Source organism: Patiria miniata, unplaced genomic scaffold (assembly GCF_015706575.1).
Source record: "Patiria miniata isolate m_02_andy unplaced genomic scaffold, ASM1570657v1 HiC_scaffold_13, whole genome shotgun sequence".
NCBI lineage: Eukaryota > Metazoa > Echinodermata > Asteroidea > Valvatida > Asterinidae > Patiria > Patiria miniata.
In genome coordinates, this window is record NW_024037051.1 from 11417214 (window position 1) to 11433165 (window position 15952).

General features: G+C 38.8%; 1 protein-coding gene across 2 annotated transcripts in view; it reads right to left on the reverse strand.

Moving 5' to 3' along the window:
- The window catches only part of LOC119721280 (low-density lipoprotein receptor-related protein 2-like), a 135259-nt gene extending 122931 nt beyond the window's left edge, over positions 1–12328 (reverse strand). For both annotated transcript variants that reach the window (XM_038191277.1, XM_038191276.1), the window contains exons 1-3: positions 12085–12328; positions 3665–3772; positions 2247–2369 (exon numbers count right to left, since the gene is read on the reverse strand). In XM_038191277.1, coding sequence (XP_038047205.1) covers positions 2247–2369; positions 3665–3772; positions 12085–12154 — 301 coding nt within the window. In that variant the 5' untranslated portion in view covers positions 12155–12328. The remainder of the gene's footprint in view (positions 1–2246; positions 2370–3664; positions 3773–12084) is intronic.
- Between the last annotated feature and the right edge of the window lie 3624 nt (positions 12329–15952).

A 15952-nucleotide genomic window follows, 5' to 3' on the forward strand; every position in this document is an offset into this window, starting at 1 on the left:
TGCGTGACACCGCAAATCACAGTTAGTCGTACTAGGCACAGTGACTCTGCAATAAATACAGCACCGTGTGAATTTACGAATTGTTTCAACGACTTTTCCCTTTTTTGGGGGTTTATTTGGGTTTTCCAAGCTGGCTTGCAACCCGATCCGACTAAAAAAATGCAAACGCAAAACTAAATCTGACCCGACTCGACTGAAATGATGGACAAATCGAACCGACCCGACCTGGTTTCAACTTGGGTTCAGGTTTGCACAACATTAATGCAAACCCTCTAAATCTTATTAAGTTGTCAATGCCTCCTCTTCAGAGGTGGATTCATTCAGGCTGCCATGCAATTGTTTGATTTTGAGGAAATCCATGTTTAATAACAAAAAATACTGTGCAAGCAACAAAGACTTGGAAGTTTGAGTAAAATTATCTGATCCAAGAAAATGTTGCTCAAGGTGCTCAGTTTACATGACATCTGGTATGCCTCACTGTTGTTCTTGTTTCAGAGGTCAATGACCTTCCACTAACAGCCACATGTCAAAGGTTAAACCAGGGTGGTGATGCTTTCTTTCCAATGCTTTCAGGCTTATTTGAGCTCTTCCATCTGATTACTGTTTGCATGCCTGACTCTGGAAAAACACAAACCTAAAGCCTTTGCCTTGGGGTTGGTTGAAAGAATTTCAGCTAAGCTGGTCAACTTTTGTATTTAAATCGACAGGAAAACGCATGTGTGTCCGCCACATCATGGAAATAATTCAAGCACATTGTTCAAGGCTTCAATGTGCTCCATTAGATACAATGTGCTCCATTAAAAACAACGTATAATTATAAACTGGAGAAAAGTACACTTTTAAAATATGGTTTTGGAGTTCTCTGAGTAATATTAATCTTGGTACTTTAATTTTCACAGGACATCAAGCCTCAGATAATAGTAGTAGTTATAAATATTACCCTGGATTGGACATTTGGGAGACATCCCCATAGACTTGTGCACAACATTTTTCAAACTTAAATGTGCCCTAACCCAATATTCCCTTGTCCTTTTGCGACGAATTTCGGTATGTTTACTAATTAGACCACGAGCAACAAAAATAGTTGCGACATTAAAATTTGGCCTCTATAGGGGGCTGTGACATTAGGGAGACATGAAAATGTCTCCCTAATGACCGGTGTCTCCCACCGTTCGAAGAAATTACGATACCGTGTCTCCTTATTGGTACATTTACACGTATTATACAAATAATGAATGTTTGTGAGTGCAATGGTGAAAATAGTTATTGAAAGACTGAACCGCAGTACAGTCGATGCCAATGCGTGATTTGTTGAATGCCGACTTACACAAAGGATTTTGTAATGCTTTTAATGGAAAGGGGACCGAGAGTAACATGACGGCTTGAGTGAAATTGCGACTTATAAAAGCCGACTTAGAAATAAAAAATTCAATGGAAATGCACTACGGACAATCGGGACTTTAGTCAGACGGCCGACTTGAGGGATTTGGCAAGTTGTACGATGTCAGTTTAGCCGGAGTTTACTGTACTTCAAAGTAGTACATGTGCTTATGGCTACTTTGGTCTGGTCTGACATGGTGATGGTGGTTTTAAAAAAATCGTAAATACCTAAGACAGTTCACCCATTCCTATTGGTCGAGAGCCCGTCACGTGGCCAGTCTTTAAAAGGATGATAAAGACATGGCTGGCTGGTCTGAAACACTTTTCTAGTGTCACATGAAATTTGGACTCCTATGAAACCCAGTGCCTTTTACAGTGTTATTGGTTGAACATTCACTGTCCTCACATAGGCATGCGCAATACTACCAGTGAGTCAGTATTTCATAGTCCTATAAATCCACAACGCACTCACCACGGCTGCATCTGCGCGCCATCGCACAGTACCCATGACATGCACGCCAAACTCCATAAAAGGAGTTGTTTACGTATTACTCGCGAGCTGGACACTCCATTATATAGCTAGAGGGAAGTTTCGAAAAACAGGAAGTAAAATTGTTCAACAAAATCGTTGGAAATATATAATTTTTGACTTGTTTTGACTTTTGGACCAAAAGGTTCTGATTTTTTGACCGAAAAGGTATTTTATGAATTGGAATAAATATGTGCATGGTCGGTATTAAACACTATGTTTAAGACTGGTTGGAGTCTGGCATGCTGATAATTACCTGACTCCAACCTGTCTTAAACTTTAACACCTCCCAAGCAAACATTTATTCCCTTAATAACAGAGACTTGATAACACTTACGGCAGTTCCGTGACTCGTCCTCTTGATTTGGACAATCAAACACGCCATCACATAGCCATGTGAGGGGTATACATCTATTGGAGGACGGACATTGGTATTGGTGAGGGGGACAGGTACCATAGTCTATGGGAAGGAAGAAGATAAGTATCATAATGCTATGTATATATCCAAATAATTGATTACTTCAAAACAAACTAAGTGACATTTATGCTAATCAACAAGGTTAATAGAGGGCCAAATATTTCGATCCAGCGGCAGGACCTTTGTCAAAGGCAAAACAACAGGGGTACAAAAACAAACAAGTAGGGGACACACAAGCATGCATGGTCGCAAGGTGAAACACAAAGCAGGGGGAAAAGGAGCACGGCAGTGGGTAAAAGGGGAGGGAGCTGTGACAGAGAGGATGAGGTAGGTGGGAAACAAAGGAGCGAGGTGGTGGGTAAAGACAAAAGGGGGATGAAGAGAGGGATGACACAGGGGAAGGAATAAATGAAAGGGGTGTGGCAGTGGCTGAAGAAAGGCTTTTTAAAACGGGGTTTGACAGGAAGTGATAAGGCAGAGGAAAGGAACAAATGGGTAAAACAGTGGGTAGAGATCAAAAGGGAGGGCGTCAAAGAAGATATTAATTCATTGCTAATATTGGTGGGATTGAGTTTCAGGGTGACCTCTGATGTGCGCCCCATGAACAAACGCAGCACAAGACAGTATAGCAGAGGTTGCAGGTTCAAATCCCACTCCAGGCTATTTCTTTCTTGACCCATAGTATGGACTGAAAATGAATCACCTCAGGTTTTTGTTTGTACAGTTAACTTGATGAGAACTTACAAATGTGACAGGCTCCACAAAAAGGGCATTAAGTCACGCTGAGCATTATTGTGTAATGGCCCGCTCAACATTGACAGGGTGAAAATTTCGTCAAAATGTGATCTTCATTTTTTGTCATGAATGTCATCTTTAATACCTACAGTTTCAGGTTTCATTCACAGAAATGAACAAAGAGGAAAAAACAACCATTTTGTGTGCATCGTTCTGTTGTTCTACAACAAAGCCAGCTATTTCAAAGCCTGTTTTATCAGTTGTGTAATTTGAACTCCAAGGAAGTAATTACCCCCGTGAGGGGCTATGGAGCTCTACATATACCAACTGAAAGCTTACACTGTGGGCTTTCCAACCATGTATATAACTCAATTTCACTTTTTTGCGACATAATACCCTTTTTTGTGGAGCCGGTCACAAATCTCTAAAACCAACTCCGTCCCAGTGTAATTTCATGACACATTTTTTTTTTTGCAAATTGATGTTTAGATTTTGACAACCAGATGAATTCAAGAAAACCCAGCTTTACTATGAAGGCTACAGCTGTGAGGACTATTGATGCAAACAAACAAGAATCGAAAGAAAAAAAGAGAGTCACTTACCACATCCCTGTTCATCTGTCCCATCATCACAGTTAATGTAACCGTCACACTTCCATGCCCGAGAGATGCACTGGCCTGAATCACACTGAAAGTGGCCTGCCGGACATTCTGTTGGAAAGAAAAGTAGAGGGTGGTGAAAAATAAAAAAAGAGCAAAAACAATACCCCTTTTAAAGGCCTTTTCACACCAGACAAATCTCGGGGTTGATGAAGAGTTGACACAGAGTTAAAAATATACGCCGTTTTACACTTGAACATTTCAACACTGCGCCAACCCTGTATCAACCCCGAGATTGATTTCACACCCGGTTGAACTCCACCCTGCTTCAGGCCAGGGTTGAGATTTTCAACCAGGGTTGAAACTCTCACCAGGGCTCAAAACAGTAACCGAGCGAAATGAGCTTGGTTTGCACGAAACAAGTTTGTAGCGATACAGGATTGAACGCATTTAAAAAAAAACTCCACCCGGGGCTGTGCTGGGTTCGCCCAGGCTCTAGTGTGAAAAATGTTGACTTTCTCCAGATTGGCATAATTAATTATAGATCTTTCGCAGTGCAGCTATCTTTGGCCAAGTTCGCGCAAGGACTATAGTTGACCAATGGTTAACTAACGTTTGCCCGAACTCTGTCTGAGCAACGGTGGTTGACTACGCTAGTCGACTATTTGGAACCAGCCCACTGGGGTTGGTTGCTTCGCTGGTAACCAATGAGCCGCGCGCATTCATAACGCTAGCAGAGAGCCAGGATCCAGAAGTTTTGCGATGACATTTTGACCAGCGTTTGACTAGAGACGTTCGCACGTTGCTATCAGAGCACAGGCGTAAGGTACGTCACAAATCAACCATTAGTTGACTAATGGTCCTTTCCCGAACTTGACCTTTGATGTGTTTGCTTTTGTTCCACAGGGATAAGCACGAGTACGCCTTTTTAGCCTTCATTGGTATATACATGTAGATATCTCTCAAAGGACGTCACTGCCTATACAGATTGTCACATGCACGTCCTGTAGAAACCAGAAAGCGTAAATGGATACTTCTTTTATTACTATTTTGCACGTCCCTTTTTTTTAACGAATGGAGGAGGCACACAGACCACCATATGCACTCAGCTCTCAACCCCCCATCCCAAACCCCCCCCCCCAAAAAAAAATCTGTTTCCCATCCCCCCCCCCCCCCAAATAAAGGTGTTTGCTAAGCTATGCTGAGTAAGACAAATTGGATCTCCGACACTATAACTGGCATATAGCTGCCGAAGCAAAAAAGGACCATTTCACCATAAATCAATTTGCCTGTATTTAAAAGGTTACACGAAGAACTTTCACTATTTGGTATATTACTAGCTTAATTACTTCACATGATGCTGTGTATGTCCAATACAAATATCCAAAGTCGTTAATCCAAATTTTTGTTTCGATAAACTTTTTCAAAACTAAAAACTCCAATGCTATTATGGCTTTGACATTTCCGTGAATATTTCTGGGGTTATAAATCACTGTATTACAAGAATCGATTCTTGTCCTGGTGCTGCCAAGTACAGTAATTGATAAACCAGGTGATCTGGTATATAGCAGTCTATAGGTCAGTTAATAGAGAGTTTCCCTTGATCTAACTTGTGGTACCTAAGCAGGTATCAGTCCCTACCCCCAGTGGCGAAACAACAGCCATGGACATGGTTTAACATTAAGGCAAGAGGCTGGCATGGTCCCAGGGGAATACAACTACAAGCCAAGAATTCTGATTGCATGTTTATCATACTCTGTCTAAATCCAAGGAGAAGGCACGTGCACTTGTGCCAAGGTTAACAGTACACGTATGTATTTCTTTCTCAAAAATTTACAGAATCTACAGAATCTATAATACTCGAGTACATTTTTCATACTCGTACCCTGAGAATGTACTCATAGTTGTACTCGCAATAAAAAATACTTTACCTGTACACATCCTCATACTCATGGCAGAGTACTCGTACTCATGAAAACATTTTCCTGTTGGTATTTCATTTTTTTAAAGGTAAATTAAGTTTACCAATTAAAATGTGCTCGCCCGGTAGTTAGCTTGTCATCATACTCATGGAAATGTACTCAACTACAACACTGACACTAGGTAATGATTTGGCTTAAAATGAAGCAATGCAATGTGGTCAAATAGGAAAAATCAAAAAGCCTCAAAAGGGAACTTGCAGTGTACAAATACAACCATTTCAAAGGCACTGAATTGTGCAAGTTGTATACAGTTAAGAAAAAAAGAAGCTTCATAGCATAAGTAAATTTGATGAAAACTGGAAAATACCATTTCATATTAACCAGAGGGGTGTCCACTGGCCAAGTGTTTGACCTATTTCCAGCATGCGCATAATGTGATCCAGGCATTGTGGTACTGTACAGAAAATCACACCCCTTTTCTACGAACAATCCAGTGTGCCATCTGGTACCAGGATGTGGTTTCTGCATGGAGAAAATGAAAGTGCTTCCATGGAAACAGACTCATAGTTCCCACAAATAAATCTGTCACTGCAGCAGGTGATTGCTTCATTCTCCAGCTTGAAATACAGCCAGGTTAAAATTAATATGATCCAAAAATTACTATTCATTTTAGTTTGATGATTTTGATTTTGAGCAAAAAAAGTTGCGCATTTGGCATTTACCAGTGCATGTTGGATGACGTGTATACACGCAAAGGTTTTGAGGTATTCCTAACGGATGACGTATAAACAAGCAACAAGCGAGGCCGGAAATATCTGTCTGCAACCCGCTCGTAATGAGCGAGGCCGGAAATGTTAGGGTGTGCTACCCGCAGATGACAGCCTGAACTCGTCTGGCATTGTGGTTTGTGAAAACAATCCCACGCCTGGGTTGGGTCAATGTAAAAATAATCCCAGCGCAAACTGGTTAAAAAGGCATTCATAATAACATAAATATATCAAAAACAGACATTTCACAAGACCAAATATTTCAATATATGTAAAGGTATAATTGATTTTAAAGTCCTTAGGATCAATAGAATTAATTGTTTTTAAAAATCATATAATATCAACACTCAAAACCTAATGCTGATGAATAACTCAACAACATGTAACTCAGACATATTTTCCCATATAAGGGATGTTAATTACTAAATCAACAAATAGACAATAAAAAGACAGAAACTTAACCACAGCTATTAAAAGCTAAAATAAACAAAAACCTTGTAGATAAAAGTGCTTTAAATTAAAACATACAAATATCACTATTGTTTGGGGAGTTTCATTTGCTGTAAACAAGACATGAAATACCACAATAAATGGTAAAGTGTAGATTGAAAATGAAGTTAAAAAAGGCATAAATGTGCACTTTGAGGATTCCATTAAAAAAAGTAATTGGATGGGGTCCTTTAACACGTGCAGATGGAAAACTTTTTAAGCACAAATGGGCCATTTCGTGGTAAACTAGAGTGTTTGTACATGAAGTGGTTATTCATTCAACATGTGTTCTTACTATTGCCTCCCAGTGCCCCTCTTCATCGATATAGATTTTTTTTAATAGGTTTGGAAATCAAAATTTAGGTTTTTAAAGGTTTCCAAGAGACAAAAATGGGCATTTATAGATTTTTAGGATGCAAAACTGTGGTTTTTTTTTGTTTGCATGAGGTAGCAGAAAAATATAGTGAATTGCTTGTAAACCTAAAGTTCTCCACAACAGATAAAGTTACCCACTTCATGTAAAGTGCCCAATTCTGAAACACTTGTAAACAACATTTTTTAGAGAGGTAGGTCTAAATTGACAATGTGGTTATTTTTAATAATAAACTAAACTGTGGATCAAACCGAGTATGGAATTTCTTACAAAGATTGTTGAAATGTATGGCAGAATTTTAAAAAAGAAGGTTTTTATGGGTTCTGTAGGTTACTGTAAATAGGCTCCCAAGTTGAAATATAGCATTTTATTTTCTCAAATAAGGCCATTTTTTTACTTGAGAGAACCCCCTTGCTGCCCCCAGCAAACTCTCTGGTTCCGCCCTTGGCAGGCCTATACACATAATAGCACAGTTCAGGACAGGGGTTATTACAGTAAAATCCATCATACAGATGTTTAAATACTTTAGCCTGCCTGGGGCTAAATGTCATGTTCAGGTGCCTGGCACATTAGGCTTTTACACCCTGTGACATAAGCCTACAGCTTATTTACACTGGGTTAAATGGATGAACGTGTGGGGTGCGAAGAGAATCTGGCAATGCATGCAAGTTCGCTATCTTTGATTTGTACTGGGGGGGGGGGGGGGGGGGGGTGTAAATCTCCCGGGAGAGGGGGGGTATATATCTCCCCACTTTTTGACCAGGGGGATGGGCTATTGGATCATTCCCCCACTTTTTGGGAATGAGAAACCAAAAAAGGTTAGGATTATGAGGTATTTCTAAACTTCCCAAAAACAAAAATGTATTCAATAGCTGGAAAACAGAGAAACTATTTTTGTTAATCTTTGAATGCGCTGTTTTTATGTAAGGTGAAAATGTGTATTGTGTAACTAAGCTTGCAAATAAGAAATTCCAAAATGCCAATATCTAGTCCGTGTACAGAAATATTAAAGAAAAGACATGATAAAGCCCCACCCCCCCAACTTTTTTATTTAAATGGCTGAATTTGGTCACCCCCTTCCCTCCCACTCACACAAGTGTGTATTTGCCTGCAATCAGGGACCCCCTATTGTCCCTCTTATGTTTGTACTTAGAAAGACCTCCCATATGTTTTGTGCACAATCGTAAATTGGGGACCTTCGGGGATTGGGAAATGGGAACCCTACTGTCCTCCATTGTTCAACGTTCCCTATTGAATGCAGAAACAAAATCTGTGACACAGATTCATGCCAATGTTTTTACTCCATTTTGTGAATGTGGAGAGTTTTTAAAACATGTTGGGCAGTGCAACTGCTTCTAACTCTATACGTGAGTTCGTCTCCCATTCTTTTCACTGTGAATATTGGGTTTTTCAGACACAATCTGATTCCATAAGGTCACCCCAAACAAACTTTCAGGAATTTTCTTATTGTTTTTAAACCTACCTATTCTTTTTAAACTTAAGTTGTTCCGAATTCCTAGAAGTGTGCCAATCTTTGCTTATATGTTTAATAAGACTGTTTATAATGTATCCAATATGTGCTAAAAAATAAACAATTCTATTTTAAAAATGGGTTTCAGAGAGTCACATCCAAGACCATGGATGATCTCCATTTTAAAAGAAAAGTTTGTTTGTTTCTGGTTGGTCTGAAAACTATTCTGGAACAAAACGTTGTCAATGAAATGGGCTTAAAATAAACAAAATTTGCAGTTATTTTAACCTTGAAAAAATAGTTAAAGTTATTCATACCAGTACGTGGCATATCTCCAAGAGCTTAGAGGCTTCAGGTTATGTATAGGCCTTCAAGGCCATTTCTACTGCTTGACCTGTGGCTCTGAATTTATATAATTTGCAATATGCCCCCCCCCCCCAAGAAAAGGTTACCTTATTACCACAGCTATATGTTACCATCAAGTGAACATAAATAAACATTTTCCAAAATGGATTTTCCAAAATGTTGATGCTGCAAAAAATATTATTTTGAAATCACTGAATGGTATGAAATGTTCAGACAAACAGTTATACTTTGTATAAATGAAGTGAAATTTGTTTTTCATAAAACAATCTGGAATTTGATTGCATAAGATTTTTGATATTAAAAAGAAGTTGGCGACTATAATCGGTTATGTTTTGTGGGGGAAAATGTCTCACCATACAACCAGAGTCCAACTCCACAGAGCTACAGTGAATAAAGTAAAATAAAATCTGCCTTTTTTTCTCAGCAAGTAGCAAAGTTAAAGGGAATATACAACATTTGCAAACATCGAAAAATAAAACTACCAAGTTTTTTCGAAATACCTTACAAGGATGTTGGTAAATGACAGTCTAAAGCATCCTGTAAAATCATGGCACCTGGTTTGAAGTCATTTTCAAGACAATGGTATTTTTGAATACATTTCCAACGGTGGTCGGCCGACCACCGTTGGAAAAACCTAACTATTTTTCAACTACTGCTCCAACTTAACACATTTTTCAATCCAAGTTTTGTTTGCTATTGGTTACATGTTCGTGAATGGGTGCAGGCCAGCTAGACTGGTTCCCTTACCTTACAATTTTCCAGCATCTACAAATTGATCCATTTTATCTTTAGTGGAGTCAAGGAACCAGACTACTTGAAAACTTTTGTTTTTCTTGGTTTTTCCAGCATTTTCGAACACAAAACTTCAAACTTGTCTGTGTAACAATGTTTGATCTGTTATACTAACCCCTCAAATAGTTCATTTCTGAAAATTACAGCAAAAGCCAATGATGTACATTCCCTTTAAACTACCCACATTGCTTGTCTAGTGCAGAGTGATTTGTGTGACATGGACTCATTTTTTTTTTAGCTAAGTACCCCATGGCTTGTAAATGAAATGTGATCACTGTCTCTGGAGACTTGGGGTTGTGAAACAATAAAAATCTGACCTTCTGAAGAACCATGAAGTAGAATTAAACAGTCAAGGAGACCAGTGAAGGAAAATGCAGAGCTGAATGAAAGGGTCAGTGGGGTCATTCCCCTCAAGACAACCTGGTCCCATGGGCGTCGCGAGGGGGGGGCAAGGGGGGGGGCACTTGCCCCCCCCTGGAAAAGCAAAAAAAAAAAAAAAAAAAAAAAGGAAGGAAAAAAAGAAAAGAAAAGAAAAAAAAAAGAGACGCGAAGACAAAGTGGTGTAAATTTAATGAGTTGGGGGGGGGCAAAATGTCCCTGCCCCCCTCTAAAACTGATAAATCGAGAATGTGTTGAGAAATACAAGCATTTTTTGGCAAAATTTTTTTTTGCCCCCCTCTAGAAAACATCCTGGCGACGCCCATGCCTGGTCCAGACTCCAGAGTTCTGACCAGTGCTACTTATGTTACTTCCTTCCATTTCCTTGCTCTATAGTTGTACTGTTGGAGTTGTACATGGCAATAAGTCAATGATGCCTAGTTAGGTTAACAGTTATGTGACTGTGATAATATGCATTTGATCAAGTGGTTGTCCCTATTAATATTTAAGAGCTTATTCAAGTTTCTATATCTTTAGTTGGAAAGAGTTTTATACCTGGACATCACTGGCTATCCTGTGCACAAACCCAATGAAACTGGTCTGAGAAATTCCAAGTGTTTTTTCAGTAATAGTAAATGCTTCAAATTTTTGACTTTTTAGTACTTGTTATTGCTTTCTGATGGCTGATAATTAATATAGGTCACTACAGGGAAAAACGATGATGTCCATGGACAAGGGCGGCTCCAGAACACAATTTTTTGGGGGGGCCAAAAAAAATTTCGTCCCCCAAAAAAGTGGGTCTAAAAATTATGGCGTGGGGTTCGGGGCCCGCCCCGAAAATTTTTAGGATTCTAGATGCTCTGTGGTGCGATATGAGGCAATTTCTGACCACTTTAACCAATTAATTTTGAGGAAAAGATGGTGGTGTACTCATTGCCTGCCTTTATTGCGATGTAACATTAAAAAAAAAATAATTGGTTTCGTTTTTGGGGGGGGGGGCCATGGCCCCCTTTGCCCCCCCCCCCCCCCCCCCCCCCCCCCCCCTGGCCGCGGATGTTGTCCATGGATGGAATTATTCCCTTTAGTTTGCCATTTATTGAATTGTTACATCATAGACCAATTCTACAGGTCACTGTGGCATGTTTAAATATTCTACCTCAAAACTTTGGGCAATATTTGGGACTTAACAAAATCAAAGTATGCAAACAAATTTGACTTGATCACTTCATTTACAAATCTGTGTTTATCAATTGGTCCAATTTATACCAACAGTCTGAACATTTTACCAAGTAATAAAATGAATCACAAGACGTGAACTGCTGTTTTTTTGCTTTATGAAATAAGTTTTAAAAGTTGCAAGTATTCTGAAATTGAAATCTTCAAGTATTGTAACAACTGGACATGCTGTACACCACCATCACCTGACCATGTGAGTGAATATGTGAAAAGTATAATAGCAGAATAGAGTGGCAATTTTCCCAGCACTTGAAATTAAATCCAATTTCAAACAAGATAAGGAATATTATTATTTGCAAGCTTGAAATATGACATATATTTACATGTTCACCACTTTCGTTTTATTACACACTTAATATAATAATAATATGATTATATAAGTGATCCTGATGACATAAATGTAAGGTTTTTTTCAGCTAGAAACAATTACTCGGTCAACTATGTTGGTATTTTACCAGCTTACACAAAAAAATATATAATTTAGTTGTAATAATTGTATTGAAACAGGGAGGATCAAAGCAACACCAAAGTTCCAGTACAGTAACACTAACACATTTAACAACTTGATGTCGTTGGGGCATGCCTTGCCAACGAGAACTACGGTCTCAAATTAAAAAAAAAATGGTTACCTCTCTGGTTATGTCCCGAAACAGCTAACGTGAGTATCCCAACGAGCAAAGCCCAGTAAATACGAAGCATTTTCTTCAAGGTTTCCTCTCAAAGACAGCGACGTAGACCGGCCTGTGCTTCTGAGAAAAGATGCATTGGCGGCAGAAACCAAGACTAAAAGACCGAAGTATTTGCAAACTCAAGCTAGTCACCAGCAGTTTCATTCGTGCACTGCAGCTGCGGAATTTTTCTGGAGACTTGAGATCCCATCCACGAACCAAGCAACAGGTGGTCAATCGCGCTCAGCCTCGTGGATTCCTTCTGAGCTCAAATTTCACCCCACGCACGCACATTGGATCCTCCGAGCAGAAGAAAAGCGAGGCGCTGTTTACAGTTAACAGTCGTAAAGAAACCATAGTTAGCGTAGTGTTTTTCCCCCAGACTCTGATAATTAAGCTTCGTTTCAACTTTGATTTCTACTTGCTTTTCACATACACTTGGGGACAGTGGCATAGCCAGGAATTTTTCGGGGGGGGGGGGGGGGGGGGGGGAGGCAAGGGCGGATCCAGGGGGGGGGGGGCCAAAAGGGGCCATGCCCCCCCCCCCCAAAAAAAACGAGACCTTTTTTTTTTTTTTTTTAATGTGACATCGCAATAAAGGCAGGCAATGAGTACACCACCATCTTTTCCTCAAAAAAAACATTGGTTAAAGTGGTCAGAAATTGCCTCAGATCGCACCACAGAGCATTTAGAATCCAAAAAAATTTCGGGGCCCTTAAGCGGGCCCCGAACCCCACGCCGTAATTTTTGGACCCACTTTTTTGGGGGTCCAAAAATAGGTAAGGGGTTAACCTTGCTTTTTAGCAAATTTTGGAGCATATTTTACTAAAATTGGGCAAAATCAGATGCTTCTAAAAAATCCATGATGTAAAGTTTCCGCAAAAACAGCTGTTGAAAAAGAACCCAATGTTGAACTTTACTGAGTCTGAGGTCTATCGAGGGGACGATCCTTGTTTCAACTCCAGGAGATTCGCTGACAGTCTCTATTTTTCTTTTTAAGAAAGTCGAAATAGCTGAAGAGGGAGGTGAGAATCTATATGTGCCCAGATACAAAGAGTAGAAATCTACGCGTCTGCCTTTTGAAAATACACAATTGCGGTGTTCATTGTTGCGTAATGATCCGTCTAGCACACGACTGTTTTGGACATTAGGCTGTGTTATGCAGCTTCCTAACAAACCAAACACACTGGGCTCATTATTTCGACTTGTTTTTACCCATTAAGGTAAAGCAAATGGACCCAGTAATCTTCCTGGCGCGTTTGCTCACCTATAAAGACAACTTTTCTCAGTTTAAGGAACATTCTAAGGTAACGAAATGGCCGAGTGGTTACGATTCGTCGCCCACGGTTAGCGGGGTCCCGGGTTCGAATCCCGTTGGTGTCTTTTTGGTTTTTAACGTATGAGTTCAATTATTCACTATAAGAGATTTAATTTCCCGTCATAAAGTACCAACAGTACCTTAGCTTAATCGGTAAGCACTGCTGCTGGTACTGTCCGCGAGTTCCAGGTTGGCGCCTTCGTACAGGTTCAGGGCATGTGGTCCACTCGGAGGATCAGGGCTTAGGGGCCGCCCTGTTCCTCCCTTAGCTCTTTGCTTTTACATGGTGCCTGGCCCTCCGGGGTTATATGGATGGATAGGGAAGGAAGTGTGTATTGGTCGGGGACGCCGAGACCCCGGAAGAGAACTAAGGGATCGGCTGGGGCATTGTTATGGCTCAGACCGATCCCTGAAAGCTTGACTAGCACATAACTTTTTGATTTTTTTTACCCTCTATCTTTTATACTTTGGTTTAGTTTGATATCTACAGCTGCTCGGCATGTCTACGGGTAGTATCAAAATTGAATCAAAGGTGTATGTCATAAATCAATGAATATTTCATAATTGACTATAACCAAAACGGAGTTTCGTTTGATCAATTTGACTATCATTATATAATGACGCGATTGCCAATTGACGTAAGAAACGCCATAAGTTATGCCGGGAAAGAATAAAGATGTACATTGTATATATAAATATTATTTATACATCTTTCGAATAATGTATCTTTAATTGTGAGCATTCCAAACAATACAGTAATTTGCAATAGTAATAGAATGGTATATGATAGCACGATCAATGCGTCTCTGTTAAATTTTAAAAAATATAATTTAGGCCCCTATGTGTGAAATGTTCTTTGATTGACTATGAGCATTCCATACGAATGAGTTAATTCGCAAAATATAGCAACAACAAAAGAGAAAGGAAAAAGAGAAAATCCCTTTACCCTAAAAACTGGAAAAATAATTTGTTTTAAAAGAGTCAAATGGGACACTTCATGTATTGATTTAACAGTTTGCAAGGGGTTAACCTTACATTTTAGCAAAATTGGGAAAAATCAGATGTTTCTGGAAAATTGCAGCTGCATATTTAGGAAAATTTAGATGTTCATGAAACATTTCAAATTGTAAGGGGTGAACCTTGCATTTTTTAGCGAAATTCGGCAAAATCAGATCTTTTTGGAAAATTTCAGATTGTAAGGGGTTAACCTTGCTTTTGTAGTAAAATTTGGCAAAATAAGATGTGTATGAAAAATTTCAAATTGTAAGGTGTTAACCTTGCTTTTTTAGTAAAATTGGGAAAATTAAGATGTTCATGAAAAATTTCATATTGTCAGTGGTTAACCTTGCATTTTTTAGCAAAATAGGGCAAAATCAGGTGTTTATGGAAAATTTCAGATTGTAAGGGGTTAACTTTGCAGTTTTAGCAAAATTGTGCAAAATCAGATTTGTAGGAAAAATCAAAAATTGTAAGGGGTTAACGTTGCCTAACTAGGGCAAAATCAGATGGTTCTGGAAAATTGCAGATTGAAAGGGGTTAACCTTGCTTTTTTAAGCGAAATTGGGCAAAATCATATGTTTCTGGAAAATTTCAGATGTAAGGGAGTATCCTTGCTTTCATAGTGAAATTTGGCAAAGTTAGATGTTTATGAAAATTCTCAAATTGTAAGGGGTGAACCTTGAATTTTTAGCGAAATTGGGCATAATCAGATCTTTCTGGAAAATTTCAGATTGTAAGGGGTTAACCTTAATTTTTTTAGTGATATTTGGCAAAATAAGATGTGAATGACAAATTACAAATTGTAAGGGTTAACCTTGCTTTTTTAGTAAAATTGGGCAAATTTAAATATTAATGAAAAATCTCAAATTGTAAGTGGTGAACCTTGTATTTTTAGCGAAATTGGGCAAAATCAAATCTTTCTTGAAAATTTTAGATTGTAAGGGGTTAACCTTGCTTTTTTAGTGATATCTGGCAAAATAAGATGTGAATGAAAAATGTCAGATTGTAAGGGCTTCACCTTGCATTTTTAGCAAAATTGGGAAAAATCAGATTTGTATGAAAAATCAAAAATTGTAAGAGGTTAACCTTTGCCCAATTAGGGCAAAATCAGATGTTTCAGGAAAATTGCAGATTGAAAGGGGTTAACCTGGCATTTGTAGCACAATTGGGCAAAATGAGATTTTTATGAAAAATCTCAAATTGTAAGGGGTGAACCTTCCATATATTAGCAAAATTGGGCAAAAACAGATGTTTCTGAAAAAAATTCCGATGTAAGGAATTAACCTTACTTTTTTCTTTAAGGAAATTTGGTAAAAATTAGATGTTTAATAAAAATTTCAAATTGTAAGTGGTTTTGCCTTAATTTGGCAAAGGTTAACCTCTTACCATTTTTGATTTTTCATACAAATTTGATTTAGCCCAATGTTGCTAAAAATGCAAGGTGAACCCATTACAATCTGATTTTTTTCAAAAACACCTGATTTTGCCCTATTTTGCTAAAAAATGCAAGGT